At 42.1% G+C, this 21,303-nt stretch overlaps 1 protein-coding gene across 3 annotated transcripts in view; it reads left to right on the top strand.

Annotated features, from left to right (window-relative positions):
* ephb4a (eph receptor B4a) overlaps positions 1-21,303 on the top strand; it is a 35,473-nt gene that overhangs the window by 11,109 nt on the left and 3,061 nt on the right. For all 3 annotated transcript variants that reach the window (XM_046410279.1, XM_046410278.1, XM_046410277.1), the window contains 15 exons: positions 6,610-6,680; positions 8,661-8,942; positions 10,564-10,954; positions 13,230-13,382; positions 15,359-15,694; positions 15,779-15,903; positions 16,654-16,819; positions 17,176-17,275; positions 18,548-18,612; positions 18,772-18,885; positions 19,269-19,516; positions 19,605-19,820; positions 20,080-20,229; positions 20,396-20,589; positions 21,030-21,188. In XM_046410279.1, coding sequence (XP_046266235.1) covers positions 6,610-6,680; positions 8,661-8,942; positions 10,564-10,954; positions 13,230-13,382; positions 15,359-15,694; positions 15,779-15,903; positions 16,654-16,819; positions 17,176-17,275; positions 18,548-18,612; positions 18,772-18,885; positions 19,269-19,516; positions 19,605-19,820; positions 20,080-20,229; positions 20,396-20,589; positions 21,030-21,188 — 2,770 coding nt within the window. The remainder of the gene's footprint in view (positions 1-6,609; positions 6,681-8,660; positions 8,943-10,563; positions 10,955-13,229; positions 13,383-15,358; positions 15,695-15,778; positions 15,904-16,653; positions 16,820-17,175; positions 17,276-18,547; positions 18,613-18,771; positions 18,886-19,268; positions 19,517-19,604; positions 19,821-20,079; positions 20,230-20,395; positions 20,590-21,029; positions 21,189-21,303) is intronic.

Below are 21,303 nucleotides of genomic sequence, written 5' to 3'. Positions count from 1 at the left end.
TAAAAAGGCACAGAACCAAGTCGATGTCTCACATCCTCTTAACCTTAACCTCTCATTTTAGTGTAGCTCCAGACTTTATATACCACTGCGATTAAGTAAATATTCACTTTGAACTTGTGCGACTTGAATAATGCAACAGTGTTTCCTTCCACTCTACCACAATTAATGAAAAGGGAATGGAAATGAATCATAGATGCTTCTTCTCTAATCAACATTTGTTTTGTGTTCCACCACCGGAGAGACACTTTTTTTGGTTAAATCTTCCCCTTCTGTTATGAAACACAGATGAACTCATATTTAACACTGAACAAGAATTAGAGAAGATTAAAAAGGTGATTTGCCTTGGGATCAGAAAATACTTTTGGCTGAAATACAACCAGAAATCAAAATAACTTTGAGCGCTGCAATGAATTTAATATTAGCTATAGAATAAAAAGCCGCCTGACCTCTCCAGTCTGAACTGTGAAAGTGTTCTGGGAAAAACAGAGTAGAAGTGATTAATGTAATAATTCTGTCCAGTGGATCCCTGATGTTGGTGTAAACTGAAGCCATAACATTCAAAGGTCAGGTATCTGCTCCGTACTGTACTTAATCCTCAGTGCTTTGGGTCAGTCAGTCTCACTCACAGCAGTGCATCTTTGGTTTCTGTCCAGCATGAAGCTTCCCCCCTTATCTGGGTCACATCCTGTCCTAACAGAGACAGAGACAGAGACCCACCACATCGCATATTGATATGCATCCTGACAGACGAGTAAGACAAAAAAGCGTCAGGAATTAACACCTTTTCTTCATCTCACCTTTGCTCCTTTCATCTCCCTTCTCAGCAACACCTACTTTAACGTAGCTGAACTCATCCACACGTGCCACAGGAGGCTTTTGTCATACAGTAGACGAGGAGTTAAACCCTCGCTTGCTGTGCATGTGAATCCCAGCAGTCCATGAGACAGGAAATAGACAGGAACTACAGGAAGCCGAGGTCTAATCTCACTAGACACAACTCCGTCCAGGACACACACACACACACACACACATCCATTCAGTGCAGAGGTTTTTATGTTCATGTGCACACACTCTAACCAGCACTTACAAAAACAGTGCTGTAAAGCTGGAACATGAAGGGTTTTTTTTCTTTCCATTTGCATTCTTCACATGTACTGTTGTAGATAACCTGAGTTCCAAGGATGTCCAAAATTAGCATTTTTAAAGATTAACCAACAATATTCTTTGCAATATGTGGTCAATAATGCCTGGAGAACAGTCGCCCTGCCGTATAATGAATGTGATCCTCTTCTGCAGATGAATGGTTTGAATACTCCAACAAACAAAACAAACTTCACTGGCTTTTCTAGTCGCAGCTGTTATCCATCAAACTAATGTTAATACAGACAAGCTCATTAATTGTACCTGTATTAGTTAACCATGTGTGAATATTGGCTTCACTTGGAAACAGCTGCTAATGTTAGTATGAAAAGGAAATGACTATTTTTAAAAAGGAAAAATTCATTATTTTGAGAGGCGCGCTTACTTGCTTTATTGCTCGTCTCATCTAACTCTTAGCAAGAAAACGAATAAGCTTATTTCCCAAAATGTTGAACTATTCCTTTACTTTAAATGTGAACCGTGGATGTATCAAATGGCCCGAACGTCCCATAAGCATGTCTGATTTCAGGGTATCAGCTTTGCAAAATGTAAAACATGTGCTAGCGGTATCCCACCAAACACATGAGTTTTACCTGGAGGACAATAATTCTCCTTTCAAGAAATTATTTCTCTTCTCCAGGCAGCATAGCAAACCTTCATGTGGAGAGTGAGAAACAGAACAGCTTTAAGTCCCAAACCACCAGACAAATATTGTGCAAGCAGATGCGATTGCTTTCTCTGCAATTTGTGATTTATTTCATTCTTGTATTCATTTAATGACTTTCTAAACAATCTAAAGATCAGAATACACATATGGTACGTGTCAGTAGTTTTGTTGTATGTAAGAGAGATGTGATAGAAAAGTATTGAGAAGTATAGAAATACATTATAATGACACCAAGATGTTATCAGCCTGGCTTCATGTTAGCTGACCAAGCACTTGGAAATAAAAAAAGCACTTGGAAATTTAAAAAAAAAACACTTAGAAATAAAAAAAAGAACAGATACTGAGAGCGAGCAGGTTGATGACTGTAGCCGTGATATTAACAAACGCACCCATAAGCCCATCTAGTTTTTATACATTTGTCATCTGTAATTCCCAAATCCCTCGAACTTCTCTTCTCATTTTTACATTCCTCTTTTTCATTATCCCTGTTCTTCCCCTCTGTCTCCATTTCTCTAGGTGTTTGAGGGTAATTGGCACTCTGTTTCTTTAATTAAAATGAGGTCTAATTGTAGCCGAAGCAGGGCAAACGCTCATAGGCCTATAATTTCCCTATCGCACACCAGAGCCACAGAGAAAGCGGAAAATAGTGGAGGGGAAAAAAAAACAAGCAGGAAAGAAATAACGACGAATGATGCGATCCAGAGCAAACGGGCCCTGCTCTCAAATTTGAGGTCAGTTGTCTAAAACCTGGAGACAGCTGTAAAGAAAATGAGGGTGTGATATTTGCTGTATGGCCCCCCTTTGTGAAAAGTATGGGGTCGAGTTTTACATTTCAAAAGGAACCCTTGTACAACACCCTCCATTGTTGTCTGCTTTTCACACAGAAAACTTAATACGTGCTCGTCGTCCTGTTCCTCTGACATGGTCTGACAATACTATACTGACTACTCATCTGATCTGACTCTGATTCTGATTCTGAATACTGATATCTCAACCCATTCACTTCAGACCTGCCTCTGAGTGTCTTAACTTGGGGAGTATAATAGCTGATATCTATTTATTATAGTTGACGACCTTTAACATATAATTTTCTGTAATTTTAATCTCAAGGCTCAGTCCTGATCTTTTCGCCGGCACCAGTATCAGTTAAGACTTCTCCAGTGTCTCCTAATGTGGACGGCTGTACTGTAATTACTGTACAATTGTTTGTTTTGGGTTTTAAATACGGCCAGATGACGAGTTTTCATTGTTCTTACATTTTTCTAACACTGGGGGCAATTTTCCGGCGGTGGGTGGCCGCCGCTGTTGTAAGAATGCAAGGGAAACGCCAGCTTCCTGTAACTGGGCTTAAGTCTGAGTCTGCTTCAGTGAAAGGCAAGGCCATACATGCACATAATAGAAACACTCATGCATCCTGTCTCATAAACCTTAATGACAGAGCACGATTAACAGTGATTACCAAGCCTTGGGTGTGTGGTGGTGTTTCTTCTTCTCTCCTTCAAAAAAAATAAAAAAAATCCTAAAATCTCCATATGAAACAGAGGCAGGTGTGCATATGAAAGAGGCAGAGGGGCAGTGGGCAATCAGAGGTCTGAGTATTATGAAGGTGGTGTTGTTTTTTGTTTTTTTATAATTATGCTGGAGTGAACTCAAAGTAGACTAAATTCAGGGAAAGCACCTTCCTGAACTTTGCCATCCAATTATCCTCCTCATTCACCTCTCTCCTCCTTTTTTCCGCCGCTCTCTGCAGACTTTCCCTTCTTCCTCTTTATCACCTCAGATTGTTATTATTAAGTCGGTGGGCTTCTGTGGTTTTGAAAGTGGAACAGGGTGAGAAGCACACATACTCGTGTTTCCTTACGGGGAGTTTGCATAGAGAGAGTAAAAATAAGCAGACTGTAAAAGAGAAGCAGGTAATGCGCAGCGAGAAATCACATTTACCTCTCCGTGCGGTTGAATGACGAATCTGCTGCATGTGCAACCTGGAGGATTAGTCATGTCAAGTCATTGCTTTCTTATGCTGTGCCTGAGATGGGTCAGTCGGACGACGGGACAAGAAAATGACACCGAGGTGGAATTCAATAAGAGTAAGATTTAAGTCATTTGGCTGCACAGCACTGTGAAGGGAATAAATTCTGCATTTGTGTGTGTGTGTGTGTGTGTGTGTGTGTGGGAGGGGGGGTTGTTCACCGAGGAAATGTATTAAATTAGCAGGAGTGTGATTAAGTGATCATTGAAATCGTTATGGGAAAACGAGGAGATAGAGAGTCAGATATTTATAGATGACACCAGCTGTTTTAAAACACTTGTTCTTTTACTGTTGATTGTTTTATATTAAAATGTGTTGCAGTCAAGCGTGTTTTTTTTTAACCTAAAGAAGGAACAGCAGCGGAATAGGATGTTATAGGATATATTTATTTAATACAGTAATCAAAAAAATCTGTGGTTTTGTTCTGTTTTATCTTGTTAATAGTTCCTAGCATCGCTGGATGTAGTATTAGTCATTTAAAAGAGTATCACCTCCTTCAAGCAGGGTGGAACAACAAACTGTTCTACCATAAACTATATGCTTCAGATATCCAGATGTATCCCTATTATATTCAGTTTTAAGTGTCGAGTGCAGCTGCAGAGTGAGTAAATTATTCTGTGCTGAATAGACCACACAGTATCTGATCTTTAACAGTTGAAACATTCAGTACTGTCAAACATCGATGTCTGTCTGTGAACGCATACGGCTGCAAGATTTCATCTCAGTGGGAAGCACGAGTCAGCTTGGGCCTTAAATCACACATGTTTTTATGTGCCTTCGTGTGTATTTGATTGGGATGTGGGCTGGTAAGTGGTAAATGTGATTGCCTCTCACTTTACAGAGGATCACAGAGATTAGTAACTGTAGGCGTTGGCAGTTATTTTTGTAAAATACTACACGTGTTGGTGCTGAACAGTGTTGTGCAAAATATATTCGCCAAAACCAAGGAGACCCCGACAGGCTTTGTGTCTACACAACGTACTGTGTCAAAGCTTTTCTCTTGCATACAGTGTCAGGACAGGAAACAGGCTACAATCACTAGCGGTTACATCGTTGAGCAGCCATTAAAAGTAATCAGTGACAAATATTTGGATTACACTAGATTAAGTAGTCACCAAATTGTGGGGGCACATGAAAGAAAAAACATTCGAGATCTCGCAAAACTACATCTTTTTATTTTATCCTTTGATTATTTTTTTTTCTTCCTCCATGTCCCTTGCTGGGCTCCATACTCAGGCAATCACTTAATGAATCAATTATTTCACCCCCTGCATTGGGGTTCATTACATTGAACTTTTAGACGAGAAACGTACATTCATAACAATTAACAATTTTTATGTAAATTATGGCTACTTGACAAGTGGCAAAAGCCATCATTAAACCAATGGAAGTACAGGGTCATCTAACCTCCACATCTGGAGGAGATGCAGATGGGATCACCAAATCTGTGATTTAAATTAGCTGCTTGATTTTGACAGGCGTAGATTGAGAGCAGATGTTTTGGCCAACAGAGCAACATGTTGAAACAGGCAGGCGGTGGAAACAACTCATTTGGAACAGTCGATAATCAAACACTTTGGCATTGTGTAAGAAGTGAAGTTAATGGAGTTTTGTCTTTCAAAATTTTGTTTTCATTTCACAGTAAACCTTCAGTGCATTTCAGGCACCATTTTATGATTTATGTGAAACATTTTTTGCTCAAATGAAAAGTGTCTAACACAAACATGTAGAAACCAAATTTGGGGAACAATAAAACCATAATAGAAACGTAGAAATGCACAGGCAGCTGTAGCATTGTATTTGTCTCTGTGTGTGTAGAGTGTGTGTTAGTGGTGTTAAAGGCTTTACTCTTGAGCCCTATACTGGACGCCTAATTCAACAAAACATCTTAATAACCCCAATGATAAACTCACACTGAAGCTCCCATTTCCTCCAGCATCCATTTTCATGCAGGTGCTCTACTTGATCATGGCCCTCAGGAGAGCCGCATTAAATCCTGTTTATTGGTAAAACTGCCTCACCCTTGAGATGAGCTTCTGCGGGGAGCAGGTAGGGCTCTACGAGCCGGTCTGTGGCGGAAACCTCATCCCATCAGTATAAACAGTAGTGCAGCAGAGACGGCTTGGGGGGGGGGTATCCTAACAGGAAAAGAAGTCCCTTCACCCTAATCTAACTCTGCAGCAAGTTACACCCAGTTCAGGTCCTGGATTTTATTGGGACACTGAATCATAGCAGAGCAGCTCAGATTGTTTGTGTGCTGGCAGCCTGCCTCTCAAAAGATTACAAAAAATCAATTCTATTGTAATCACAGATTGTGACTGGGAGGGCTTAAATCTTTATATACGTGTGTCAGTGTGTGTGTGTGTTTGTGTGTGCGTGTGTGTGTGTATTTATGTAAGTCTGGTCGATTCTCTTGTTCCAGCTACTTGTCCTTTCAAAGGCGGACTCTTTTCACCAGGTTCAGTGTGACCACAGGCAGTGGTGCATCGCTGGGAATATGAGGAGCGGCGGGGTGGGGGGGTAAAAACAAACATGAGAGGAAAGATAGTTTTAGGCTGGTGGGAACGTCTCTGTAGATGTAATTGACTGACTGTGAAGCTCCGTCTTCCACCCTAATCCCAGTATAAGCCATAGCTGATTCTTGGCAGAAAGCTTGGAACTCGAAATATGTTCACTCTGTGATTTTAAATTCATTTCTGTGTTTCTCTGAATGTAAATGAGTCTCCATTTCCTGCTCTGAGTGATGTTTCTTTATATATGTTTTTTCTCACAGAAGTCCTGATGAACACTAAGACGGAGACATCTGATCTCAAATGGACTATCTTCTCAAATGCCAGACCCGAGGTACGTCACCCCAGCTTCACCATGTTATCTGTATTACTAACATGGACCATGTGGTGACTGGGGATTTTTGGCTTCCAGCTGTTCCTTTGTTACTTCGGATATAAAAGAATTTCCTTGTATGGCAGGTAACTGACAGAATAAAGGGAGCTTCAGAGTGAATGTGGGATTCAAAGTATATTGGAAGCAGATGCTTTGATATATCCCATCAACCTTGGAGTTGAAGTTGCAGGCTGCCCACAATTTCAAATACTGCAGCCAGAAAAAGACATATTTGTAATTTGATCAACTGAGGGCTGGTTGCTAGGGTATTTTTTCCAACAGCGTCGGTGACCAAAACTGCTCAACTCACTGATGTCTGAGAAGGAAGATGCTGACAATGAGATTTTTGGAACTGGACAGAAATACTCAACAAATGTGTCTGCGTTTTTGATTAAGATGCAAAGTCAGACAGGCCAACAGTCTCAAAATAGTTTGCATAGCCACTGTCATCTGAAGCAGTTTATCAGAAGCTCCTCATTGTCAAAAACACAACTGGATTGTGTTCAGTGACACTAAATTAACACTAAAGAGTATAAGACTGTGATTTGGCTAACAGTGACAGGCAGCAGTGGCGAGATAACATGAGCCGTCTGCATCAAAAGTCCCAGAAATAAAAAGCTTCATGTATGGTTGTTTATTTTTAACTTTAAAGGATTATGACACGCTCATTTTTGAAAACATTCAACCCTGTCAGATGTAAATTTTGGCCTCTCAGTTTCAAAAATACTGACATGTCATTGCTAAATAGTGTGTGTGTGTGTGTGTGTGTGTGTATTGTAGGCTTTGTGCAGAAATGAATGACAAACATAGCGACCAAACTCAATTCTGTGACGTTATGTTGAACTGAATGTGATTGACCTTACATAAATTAAACACTAGTACCTACAGTAATATGTAATTGATTGATTGATATGTTGTGGTCGTTTGATTAATATGACAAATTTATAGTGTGTTTTAAGGTAAAATGTCTGTCACCCATAAGACAGTCTTTGTCTGGTGTGGAAACATTCATTTGTTTGTTTGTGTGCTTTGCTGTTAAAACATAATCTTAACAATTGATTGAAATTATTTTTGTCAAATCCTGATGAGCCCCATGGGATATTTTGTGCATCTTTATCACGGAAAACATTTTGTTCACAGAAATGTGTGCTGCCAGAGTCCATAGTATTTATTTTTTTGGGATTAAAGGGGAAATTCTTCCCTCAAGAGATTCAAACCTGGCTCTCAGTGCTCTGCTGCACTGTAATTCATTCCAACCAGTATTCTGCCTCACTCAACACATCATCTGCAAATGGATTTTTAAAGATTTACATATTTACATAACTGAATTTCTGAGCCTCAAGTTCAGCAAATCTGCTAAAGTCTGCCCCGAGTATGTTAATTTCTTGCTTGTCTCCAGCTCTTGGGAGCATAGTGATGGTGAACATGTTTGCTGTTGACTCTGAAGTCAAACATTAAAGCATTTTTCTGTTGCATTTGGCTCCCCAACAAATGTAGATTTCTGTGGAGGGGTTTCACTTCATACATACTGGTGATATCCCCTCTGTGCTCTTGTGTTTTAGTCTGAAACGTGTTTTAAGGGTGAGAGCTGTGTCAGACTTGGATGCTGTGTGCCATATTGTGCTCTGTTTGACAAGTGAGACTTGTATTCCCACTGGCTGAGCTGCAGCTCAGCAGGTGGAGTGACTGAACAACGCAGATTCAAATTTGGGCTGGATCAAAATCCACTGCAGGCAACATCTTTCCCACGGGCTGACAGGTGCACTACAGCAGAGGGGCAATATTATTATGATCAATAGGACTTGTAATGCGACGACCCCAGTCAAAGTCTTTACAGAAGAATTACTTTTACCAAAGGCTCACAAAATTGTTCAGTTTTCTGGGTCAGATGTCATTTTAACTTTGAAGCTGACAACCCTTTGTTCTCCTCTTTGCTCTCAGTGGGAGGAAGTAAGTGGTTTGGATGAGGAGAGCAACAGCGTGAGGACCTATGAGATCTGTCAGAATAACAGCTCATCCAGCCACTGGCTGCGCAGCGGCTTCATCCAGCGACAAGGAGCGTCGCAGGTTTACGTGGAGCTGCGCTTTGCCATGCTGGAGTGTTCATCCAGGAACACCCACCACCGCAGCTGTAAGGAGACCTTTAACCTCTTCTACTACCAGGCTGACTCCAATGAGGCCACGTCCACTTACCCACCCTGGATGGAGAACCCGTACATCAAGGTACATCCACACCTAAAATAATGAAAGAAATATTGGCATTAAAGGACTTTTTCTGGCTTGGTGGTTATTTTTAAAATAGTATTTTAAAGATATTGAATATCTGCATTGAATGGGCCCTCCGTCTGTTTTACTTCTGAAGTGCACTTTGCTTGCCACTGTTAATGTCACCCAGCTTGTGAAAACCACTGTGAGATGGCATATTTTGCTCTGGAGGAACATTGAGAACATAATAATTACAGGTCTGCTACTAACCTTATTTTCTCCATTAATCGATTGAAAGCTTAGTCTATTAAATGTTTAAAAATAGTGGGGAAAAAAATGCCATTCACAATTTCTCCTGGACCATAGTGATGTCTCTAACCTTCTTGTTGATATTAAACTGGCTCTCCATATGTGAAGCAAAACACCAAATGATCACACAGGAGAAGCTGGAATCAGGAAAGGTTGGACATTTTTGCTTGAAAATCAAACCAATAAAAACACTGTAGGTGCAGATGAGTTCTGTCGACTGATGGATTGATTAGCCAATTGATCTTTGCAACTCTAATGAGTTAGTTCAAACCAAGATAACACTGATGATGTCATGTAAGTTATCTTAGACTGATCTTGAAACTAAACATTTTTAACACAAAGGCTGTGTTGCAAACTGAGGGTGTGGAGTTAAGGTAAGGAGAAAAAGTTACTGAAGTGTAGTAGTTTTTACCCATACTCATAAAAGAACGAATATTCTGGGCTCTGCTGCGTTAAATTTGACATTTCTTTAGAGAAACAAATCCATCTCTTGTGAATCTCCCAGTTTTATCTAAGTGCAGTATTAAATCACTAAAATGATGCATTCAGAAAAGAAGAAAAGCAGCCTATAATTTCCAAATCATTTAAAAGTCCCGCTCTTGTCTCATCTCCAAGACTATCAAAGTTTTTAAGTTTTTAGATTGATTTCTACTATGCAGCTAATCTCTGTCCATTTCTTTACAGTTATGAAATCAGATTGCAGAGACAAACAGGTTTCGTTATGTATTTATTATTTTATTTTTTATTTTAGGACTAAGTTACGATACTGTCTCATGGAATGTGGAACTGTTATAAAAACTCCTTGGCGGTGCGTTCAGCCTGTTTCACAACCTGTGCATTTGTTTATTGTTTAACTCCTGGGTTTCTTTTTCCAGATACATAACTTATGAGCACAGCATTTTCTCATTGTCAAACAGATATCAGATGTTGTAGCATCCTTGAACACACCGCCGACAGAGAGGTTTCAGAAACAGTGCCCGCTCCTCGACTTCATTACCACTTAATAATGTAACATTGACAGAAAAATAAAAGTGGTGAAATGTTTACTGTGATGAATTACCTTTCTCCAAAGCATGTTTCAAGTCCCTGTGAGATGAGGTTCAAAGCGTACTGTAACAAATGGGACACAATGGCTGCCAGGAAGGTTGTAAATCAATCTAAAGACGCAGTGGTATGCTTTGGAAAATCTTCAATAATGTAAAACATATGTAATGTGTAGTTAATAGACTAAAACCACCAGTCGGATCCTTTTTGAGAGTGAATCATGTTTGTTGGAATCTTGCCCTTACATAAGAACTTTTCTCTTTCTTCCTGTCCTGTCTTCCTGTAGGTGGACACAGTGGCTGCAGACTTTCTCCTGCGGAAGGATGGAGAACGAAAATTAAACGTGAAGACCTTAAGACTCGGCCCTCTCTCTAAGAAAGGCTTCTACTTGGCTTTTCAGGCTCAGGGTGCCTGCATGGCCCTGCTATCTGTCAGGGTGTTCTTCAAGAAGTGCCCTCCCCTGGTCAGTGCGCTCTCCTCTTTCCCCGAGACTGTTCCCCATACTCTGGTGCAAGAGGCGCAGGGTGTGTGTGTGGAGCACGCCGCCCAGCAGGGGCCCCGACCCCGACCACCTAAACTGTTCTGCGGGGAAGACGGCCAGTGGGTGGGCCAGCCGACGACCTCCTGCGCCTGCCTGCCGGGATTCGAGCCCACTGACGGACAAGCAAGGTGCACAGGTAAGAAAGAGGCAACGCGACACCACATATACAAGTATGTATATATACTGGACTACACCCACATAGGCAGCAGAGCAGGCAGACCAAACAAGAAAACAATGGAAAGGCGAGGCGGTGTTCGCACTGAGGGTCAGAGGGTTGGTGAGGAAGTGAGAAGCAGAGGAAGTTAATGAGGCAGGGGAACAGCGGTGAAACGGAGGGGACAGAGAGAGGTCAGGTGGAGCAGCACTTATCTCAGAGAGGAAGAGCAGGGTCAAAAGCTTACTGCTGCGACAGCCCGTGGTTCAGCTAACACTGAAGGAGCACAGGAGGACTGGAGAGGTGGAGGGAGCGAGTGGGGGGGTGGGGGCGCTCGAGGTAAAGATCATATCACTTTGAGAACATCAAAGCAAAGCAGACCAAAAAAAAAAAAGAAGAAGGAAGAAGCGGGAGGATTCTCTCAGGAGCTGAGCAGCAGCTCTGTCTAATGAGTCCAATTAACAAGCCTCGTGCATGAACTCCCACCACACACTCACGCTCACATACACACACACACACACACACTCTCACACTTACATACACACACTGCATCACACCAGCATGGATAAATGCTGAGCACCAAAACAGAGTAACACTAGAAACGTTACACTTTCTCAAGACAACGTGTGGTTGCATCCGTCTGTGTTTGGAGGCAGGACTCAGTTTGAACTTGGTGGGAGGTATAATGATCTTTCATAACAAAAAAATCATGTGTGACATTTTGCTTCTGGTGAGGTGAAGTTGACATTTCCATGGTTCTGTCACAGAAGTGAGCTGTGAGGGGAGGGAAAACACTCACACATCACAAAGTGAAATTGCCATTATAGCAAGATTGAACTGTTAATTTGCATCAGAAAATGCAGAAAATGAATTTGACATCTGATGCATTAATTTAGCTGTTTTATCTCTCACAGGCAACACACATATTTTCTGGGTCAAACGCAACCCTTTAACGTCTAACTTGGGAATCTCATCAAGTTGATTTAGTGTTATAGATGAGCATTATTGGAATATTTAAACCACATCTTTAAAGAAAAGCCCTAGCAGGCTATTCCCCAAGTGCCAGTAAGCTTTACAAAGGTTATATAATACAAGAGAGAACAAGATGATCAGTCTGAGTATTCCCAAATGCCACTGAAGTTAGGTCAAAATTATTATTATTAACAATATTGATTCCCTCCTTCCTTTAATCAGAAAGTGTCATTTGTGTTATCTTGTGGGAAATAAGAGCGCAAAAGCACCCACGTTCGTGTCGCAATCCTGTCTCCTGACAGCCACTAGCGTTTAATTTATAAACTATACTGTATATTTTATTCAGCTCAGATAGGCAGCAGCACTCAGCGACACATTTTTCACACGTGGGAAATTCCCTCTGGCGAATAATCCGCCGGAAAGGATCGGCCAGAGTGTGTTGACCCTGCAGAAACAAGTCACTTTTGACTGTAACAATGCTCCACTTGGTGTGAAAGTTTATTGTTTTATTCCTCTCACTCAACAGCTGAATTTCAACTGCCAAATATTGTATGCGCTGCAGGTTGTGGCAAGGTTGTGTGCGGCCTTACATGTATCAGTGTGTTGAATCTGTTGTGCATTGAGGACAAGGACTACAACTGACCTTGTTATCCTTATCAGTTAACATATGATTTAGTCTATAACATTTCAGTAAAACATTTGCACAGATATGAAACAGAAAAGCAGTAAATCCTCACATTTTTGAAGCTGGAAGCAGAGAACATTTGGCATTTTTACTTAAACGACAGGCGACGTTGTTGTTGGTTTATTTTCTTGTCAGTCAACTACCGGTAATCAGTTTCTTGTTTCTAACCAGTTTCTTTATAGCCTGAGTGCCACGGTATTTGGAACAATATTTGGATCAGTAAGCAGAGGCAGTTGTTTATAAGAGGTCCCACACATTTGCTCTTGTTATGTCAGGTATATTCAGTGATAAGCAGCGTGTGAATGACAGACAGTTTTGCTCCCTAAATTAACAATTACTATCAGATTCATTACTGTGATTGTCTTCAGTTTATAGCCCTGATTACATGGTTCTGTCTGTCAATCTGCAACCATCTGGCGCTGAAGTACCCTGACAAAAAGAAAACAAAACAAAAATGCATTTGCAAATTTGACCCAGGTCTGTCTGGCACACGGTGGGTGTGAATATTTTGTGCAGTGTTTTTTAGCAGCAACAGGTCATGTCTAGAATCAAAGCTCATGCTAATTTGCTTCATTTGTTTTCCCCTCCCGTCCTCCTCAGCCTGTCCTGTGGGTCAGTTCAAGTCTGGCACAGAGGGACAGTGCACAGGCTGTCCAGAATTCAGCCACGCCAACATTAAGGGGGCGTCAGTGTGCACGTGTCATTCCGGATACCTACGTGCAGAATCCGACCCTCCTCACACCCCATGCACTCGTAAGTATGCAGAAAACATTACACATGCACGAGTCCACTTGTAAGAGGTGCTAAGCAACACAAGTATCCACTCATTTGTTTTCACTCTGTACCTTCTCCTGCACTTCTTCACTTCGTTTTTCCCCTCTCTGGTGCTGTTTCCATTTTCCCTCTGGTGTCATTTAGCCAAACTCCTCTAATCTGCCTTTGTATCCATTGTCTCACTGCTGGGCATTGAGATGCATGTCTTTTGTGACGGGTTGTTGGGGGCGGGGAGGTGTAGGGCTCTCAAAGTGAAGTAGGCATTGATGGCCTCAAGTGACATCTCCAATACGGACTCAGGAATTTCAGTTCAGCCACATGTTGGTTGTGTGAATGGGAGGGACTTTTTAATTAGGTGCACCCTTTTAGAAAGGCCATAAAGAAGATGTGAAACAATGTGAAACAGCATTGGGCTGTTGACAGTTCCTGTTCTTTGCAGGTGTGATATCAGTACCAACTAGAATTTACATCCACCAACTACTGATAACTTTAATTACAAAAGCTTTATCTTAATTATTCATCACTCAATTAGCCCAGTCCTATTATATATTCTGTTATTGTACTGGATTGCCCGTACAACTGTGCGCATCACTTATATTTTCAATTTATTTGGGGAATGGCAAACCAGCCGCATTTGTAAATCATGCAGCCCTTCTTGAAAATAAGCGTTTTACATTACCGTCACATCCTTGTTGATTTTAATCGTGGATTTTGATTGTTAAAAGTGGACTATGATTGTATCCTCTATAGAAGTCCCCATTTCTTAATGTTGAATTCAGAATTCAGTCTCACTCAGATTGCCTATGATGTGATGCCCTGCTTTGGTTTCCAATGAGAACACTATTAGCACTTAAGTTAGCTGCAGGCTCACTGACAAAGCTCTGTCTCCTTGGCAGGAACAGAAACTCATTCACAGTGGTTGAGTGCTATTGCTGTTTAGTTATGCTTGGCTTGCGGCAACAGCTATCTTCTTACAATTTTCAGACTGTGATCATTATCATCCAGTTTTAGACAAATGTAGCTGCACCACTTAAATTCTGCAACACATATGCTCCCGCTGTGATGCAGAAGCGTTGTTCTGCTTCGTGACTACATGTGCAGAGGGAATAAAACGTTTGCTGCATATATGGAACAGTCTAAACAAATGGTATGCGTGGGTCATGGAAAGGTAAAGCAGCTGTAAAATAACACAGCAGAGACTATAATTTGACTTGATAGAGAAATTCCATGTTCTATGAGTGTGTCAGAGCTAAGAGATACCAACACATTAAAATGTGATGATATTTTTGACCGGATAATGTATTTGTGAATGACTACAGATGCTTTCTAAAGATATTCAGTCACAATAAAAAATGGAAAAAAATGTAATGTTCCTATAATGACTCTGCTGAAGCAGTCCTACAATTTTAGACCTTAGCAACACATGGGCCTGACACTAATACTGCTGTTAAACATTTAAAGGAATAGTATGGCATTTTGGTAGACGTGTGTAGTTGCTGTCTTTTTGATGAGAAGACCAGCACCTCTATCATCATGTCTGTATGGTGAATATGAAGCTGCAGGCAGTTAGCTTAGCTTGGCTTAGCATAAAGACTGGAAATGGCTCTGTCTAAAGCTGCAAACAACATGTGAAATGAAGAGTAAAAATTTTCATTTTCTGGGGTTACTTTGTCAGGCTATGGACTTTGGATAGTCTTGTCATCCCTGTAAGGTTCTCACTTAGCCAGAAGAGACTCCAGGAGGTCATCTGTAATGAAATTAAAACAAAAAAACAACACAGGTTGGGACCTTTGGACAGGGACAAGCTGCTCATTGTAACTACTGAAATCTCATTGAATTAATGTATTTCCCAAAATGTTCAACTATTCCTTTTAAGAGGTGGTTTAACATCACAGGAGCTTGAAGCAGGATGATAATCAATCAGTATATCTTTGACATTTTTTTTGTCTCTGTAGGACCTCCCTCGGCCCCACGCAGCATCGTCACCCAGATGAACGACAACGCACTCAGCCTGGAGTGGAATGAGCCTCTGGATAATGGCGGCAGAACAGACCTGACATACTCTGTTAGATGCTCTGTGTGCAGGTCACCCAAGGGGCCGTGCCTCTCCTGCGGAGACAGCGTCAGCTACCGGCCCGCGCAGCATGGCCTGCTGGGTCGCAGGTTGGAGGTGTGGGGCCTGCTTCCTCACACCACATACGCTTTCACAGTCCAGACACTCAACGGGGTGTCCCAGCTCAGCGGCAAGGAACCTGCCAGTGAAAGTATCAACATCACCACGAGCCACGACGGTAAGAGGCGGCGAGGAAGAGGTAGACAGGTATAAATAGTCAGAATATCCTGTGGTATTTATAATTCTTATGCCATCTGCACAGTGCCATCGCTGGTGTCTGTGATTCGGAAGAGTGACTCCACAGAAAGCAGTCTGACTCTGCACTGGTCAGTCCCACCCCAGCGTCACTCTGCCATCCAGCTGTACCAGATACGCTGCTGTGAGAAGGTGAGAGCTTGTTGACAACAACTGTCTGTACAGGTCACATACTGTTCAGGTTTCATGATTCATGTGTGAATATGATTCAAGAGAACTGGAGAATTTACAGTAGAAGAAATGTAAGCAGGGGTAGTGGCTTAGTGGTTAAGATGCATTTCCTCACACGGTTCAAAAACATGCAGATCAAGTGAAGTCAAACCCACGTTGGTAGGCCGTCCAGTCGAACAATTAAGCTTCATATGTTTAACGCTGAATTATATATCACAGCATGTTTTTTAAGATGCAGCCATCTCATTTCTAAGAGTAAGAATTTGTTTCGGTTTTACATGTGTGGCGTGCTCAACATTTCTAGTAAGTTTGTGTTTTTGCTTTGAACAAAACACACAGGAAAACCCGACTCGGAAGCAGCAGCACACATCTGAAACACAAGATGTTTTTGTGTGAACGAAAGAAGCCTCAAAAAATCTACTACCAACAGCAATAACAATCATCATAATAAATCATCAAGTGCTTAATTTAAAAAACATAAACACATAAAAAATTAATGTAATCTTGATGGGAAACAGAACAACTAGTTAACATGCTTCTGATGAGGACTGTGCAACTATGTTTTAATGTACTGTAATTATATATGCAGTAAAAAGTGCAGGATATTTGAATGTAGATCTTGTAGATTTTCCGCAGCCATCTGTCATTTCCTCACATGTTCCTGTTTCACGCTGACTTCCAGTCCAGCTAACTCTTGTTTTCATACGGTAGGAGCGGCGTAGCGAGGATCAGTGCCACTACACAGAGAGTAACAGAAACCAGGCCGTGCTGACGGACCTCCGCAGAGCCACTCAGTATGAGGTTCAGGTCCGAGCGCGCACCGCGGCCGGTTATGGCAGCTTCAGTCCTGTAGCAGTCTTCCGCACGCTGCCTGATGGTAAGAAAAGGCCCAGTGTGTTTTTGAGGAGAGAGTTTCCCACACACCACTGGTTTTTTCCTCTTTCACACATTTTTTTTCATTTCCACAAGGTTTTTTACATTCTTTGCTGCTGCACAGATTCTCGTTCTGAATTTATTGCCTGTGTCCTTGTATGGAGTTAATGTCCTTGTATTAAGCCTTTAATATAATAAATTCCTGTCATGTTCTTTTTTTCCTTCTCTTCCTCTTCTACTCTACCAATGTAAAAGTCCTTGTCATGATTTCTGCCATTACATTACTCTAACTCTCTCTCTCTCTCTCTCTCTATCTCCTTTTCTTTCTTCTCCGTCTCTTTTGTTTGTCTCCTCTCTCAGGACAAGACTCTGCCTCCCAGTTCTTGGTACCTGGCATCCTTATCGCTGCTGGGATGCTGCTGCTTGTCACATTCGTCTTTGTAGCCGCCTACTGCATACGGTGAGAACAGGAGAAAGGAAAAGAGGCAGAAAAAAATTATAAATTTGGAAGGAAAAGGAGCTGACAGAATAGCAGGAAATGTGAAAAAGGGGGAAATCGAAAACCAATAACAACAGTGACCCCAATTTTACAGATTTGCACTACTTTGTTCTTCTGTTTATACAAATCATATCTTATCAGCAGTGGATTTGCACTCTGTTACCCACACCGTTTTTGTTCTGCGTGAGGCAGTTCAGACACAAAGCAATGCTCATGATGTCTTCTGCTTACACAGCTAAAAGTTATCCTGCTCATTAGAACGTTTTCCTTAGGCTTCATTGTTTGAGTAAATAGTGTTTGGTGCCATCAGAAGGAGAAAAGGTGTATGTGTGTGTGCATGCGTGTGTGAGAGAGAGAGTGAGAGAGATTGAGTGAGATGACGATAGAGGTAGAGGGCAGGGAGAGACAGGATGCAGGCGTCCCAACCCTGTTTCCATTCCACAGGACAGAAGAACAATAGCTGTGACCTTGTGACACACACACACACACACACACATACACACACTCAAACACACTCTGAAACCAGTGGCTGAGGCCCAGATCTGCCACTAACCGAGGGTGGTGCATTATTGCTATTTTAGGCTTATGAGGTGGGAGAGGGAGAGGAATGGAGGAGGGCAGGGATCCAGTAGCTACAGGGTTGTTACAGTCTTGCAGGGATGAGTTTGCGCCAGCAGAATCATAATGGAACCGCTTGTGTCAAAGAGCACAACCAGAGAAGCTGGCTCAGGTATTCACCCGTACCGCAAGCGGTCGCATGATGTACGTCTGAGAATTCTGACGGTTGTTAAGAACAACAGAACCGCTGTTCTCATTGAGTTTTTGGGTCAAAAACCTAACCTAATCTTTCTAGGCACTGTATCTCTGCTGGCCAGAGGGCAGTGGTGTGTAGCTGAACTGATCTCTGATCTATTAGTGCAGCGGGTTGGTCAAGATAGCAGAGTGAAGCGTATTCCCCAAGGGGATCAATAAATCATTAGATTTCTCGATGCTTCCTAGCATCCTAGTCATACAGTGTGCAATTTGCGGCTTTTAGAGTTTGTATTTCAGTTATTGTAATGTTACTGCATCCGAACAGTCATATTGTAAGACCATTGATTTGTAGCACATTAGACTAATAAAGCATTAGGAATTCTTGCCAAAGAATACAGTCTAACATCCATTCTTCAGATAACCACTCTGCCATCATAATCTCATTTTATTTATCCTGATATCTTTTCTTTGTGCCAGCAGCAGACACAGCCGAGTGAAGGATCCAGAACTCAGCGACAAAAACAACCAGTACCTTGTTGGCCAAGGTAACGGATCAAGGACACACACGATAAGCCTCAGCTTTGATTTATGACTCATTCACATCTAGAAAATTATTTTTAATGTGAGCGGACTCATTGCTGCTCATAGGTCTCTAGCATTTCTTCTTTTCCTTTCCCACGACTCTGTTTGTCTTTCTCCTTCAGGGGTCAAGGTTTACATCGACCCCTTCACCTATGAGGACCCTAATGAGGCAGTGCGAGAATTTGCCAAGGAAATAGATGTTTCCTTTGTCAAGATTGAGGAGGTTATCGGTGCTGGTAAGCCCTTGCTTTTCCCATTATTCATAAACATGTAAAATGTCAACTTACTCTGTTGACTCACTCGCTGAATCTTTTTTTATAGTCTTCTTTCAATTTCAAAATATTAAAACGTTTAATTTACTAAGTTAAATTGATTCTGTGACATTTAAAATCATTGTCTGTATTCTTTTTTTATCAGACAAAATTCAATATTGCCATGTAAATGAAGCAATTAATTGATAAGTAAGTTTGCAGTATTACCAGCCCTTATTAAAACCAAAGGGCACTGCTAGCTGCAAGCAAACTTTTGGTTTGCTAAACACAATTGTGACTCCCCTATGTGGTAAGCACCTGTTAAGTAAAACAGCCCTAATGTGTGTTTATTGGACTGTGTGTCACAGGAGAGTTTGGGGAGGTGTGTCGAGGACGGCTGAAGATCCCAGGGAAAAAAGAAAACTACGTAGCTATTAAAACACTAAAGGGAGGCTACACTGAGAAGCAGAGACGGGACTTCCTGTCTGAAGCATCCATCATGGGCCAGTTCCAGCACCCCAACATCATCCACCTGGAGGGAATCATCACGGCCAGCTGTCCAGTCATGATCCTCACAGAGTTTATGGAGAACGGAGCTCTGGACTCTTTTCTGCGGGTCGGTGTGAGACAGAGAACACACTCGCACACTGAAACACACTGACACTTCTCTCATTATCCAACTGAACTGTTTCTCTCCTCCATAGCTGAATGACAGCCAGTTCACCCCCATCCAGCTGGTGGGTATGCTGCGCGGCATCGCCTCCGGCATGAAGTACCTGGCAGAGATGAGCTACGTCCATCGAGACCTGGCTGCCCGCAACATCCTGATCAACAGCAACCTGGTGTGCAAGGTGTCTGACTTCGGCTTGTCACGCTTTCTGCAGGAGAACTCCTCTGACCCGACCTACACCAGCTCTCTGGTGAGATGACAGCCATCTGCAAATCATGCTTTAGAAACACTTTCACTCTGTTCAGCTACAGTACATCTGCCTCTCAGATGGTATTATTACATTCTTGTATGAAATCATATTTATAATATTAATTCACCAAACCTAGAAATCAGTTTTGTATTAGCAGTTACACAGAAATGTCCAGACACCCTTTCACTTCAAAGTCAGACCTTGTGTGACCGCGTTTACGTGAAATTCTGCAGAGTTCACCGTTTTCTTGTCTGTACAGGGAGGCAAGATCCCAATCCGCTGGACAGCACCAGAGGCGATAGCTTTCAGAAAGTTTACTTCAGCCTCAGATGTGTGGAGCTATGGCATTGTCATGTGGGAGGTCATGTCTTTTGGAGAGAGACCATACTGGGACATGAGCAACCAGGATGTAAGTTGAAGAAAAAAGTTAGTCTTGCTTGAGTCGTGTTTGAGTAGTAGCCTCATTATAATCGTACAGGGAAATTTAAGTTCGGAAACTCCTCTGTGTTGTTAGTTTTTGTTCCTGTTTTTACCCTTGAAGCTTTGATTTGAATAATAGTTTTTCTTCCTGTCAGGTAATCAATGCCATAGAGCAGGACTACCGGCTGCCTCCACCCCCCGACTGCCCGACCCACCTGCACCAGCTGATGCTGGACTGCTGGCAGAGGGACCGCTCAGCACGCCCTCGCTTTGCAGACCTTGTCAGCGCTCTGGACAAGTTGATCCGCAACCCTGCATCACTGAAAATATTGGCTCAAGAAGGAGCAGGGTGAGAGTCCAGATGTGTTTGAGTGATTGACAGAAAACCCGCTCACAGTGCCAATTAATATACAGCTGGAGAATAAAGAGAAAAAAGGAAGAAAATCTGTCCTTTCTTTCTGTCCATTTAAAGTTCTAACTGTCACAGGACCAACATTAGCCCCCCACTGCCCAGTCTTATGTACCAACTTAATGTCCTGCTGTGACCTGTCAGCCTCTTGCTGTTCCCATTTCCCTTCCTCCACATTCTGCCCGTCAGCTGGTCACATACAGGAGAGGACACTCCACCCCTGACAAATCCCATTGTTTGTCCCTGTCAGTCACTCAGCCTCAGATTATACCTCATCTTGTCGGCTGGAATGTTGCTGCAGGTTATATGTAAGCGCCTCACTGTTGTTTTGATGACAGTATGTGGAAGTTATTCCTTTGTTTCTCTGCTCTGTCCCCCAGGCCGTCCTACCCCCTGCTGGACCAGCGTGCGCCTTTAGCCCTTTCGTCGTGCGCTTCAGTTGGGGAATGGCTGAGGGCCATCAAGATGGAGCGCTACGAAGACAGTTTCCTGCAGGCCGGCTTCAACTCAGTGGACCAGCTGGCCCAGATCACCACGCAGTCAGTTCATACTTCCAGTTTTCTTATCTACCATCAAATCTTTATCTTTCATTTTCTTCCTGTCTAATTAGTGATTTTTCTTTTCTTTTCTTTTTTTTTTTTTTTTGCATCCATG

This window comes from Scatophagus argus, chromosome 14, assembly GCF_020382885.2.
Source record: "Scatophagus argus isolate fScaArg1 chromosome 14, fScaArg1.pri, whole genome shotgun sequence".
Lineage (NCBI taxonomy): Eukaryota > Metazoa > Chordata > Actinopteri > Scatophagidae > Scatophagus > Scatophagus argus.
The sequence above is the reverse complement of the archived record's forward strand: the minus strand, read 5'-3'. Positions and strand labels throughout refer to the sequence as shown.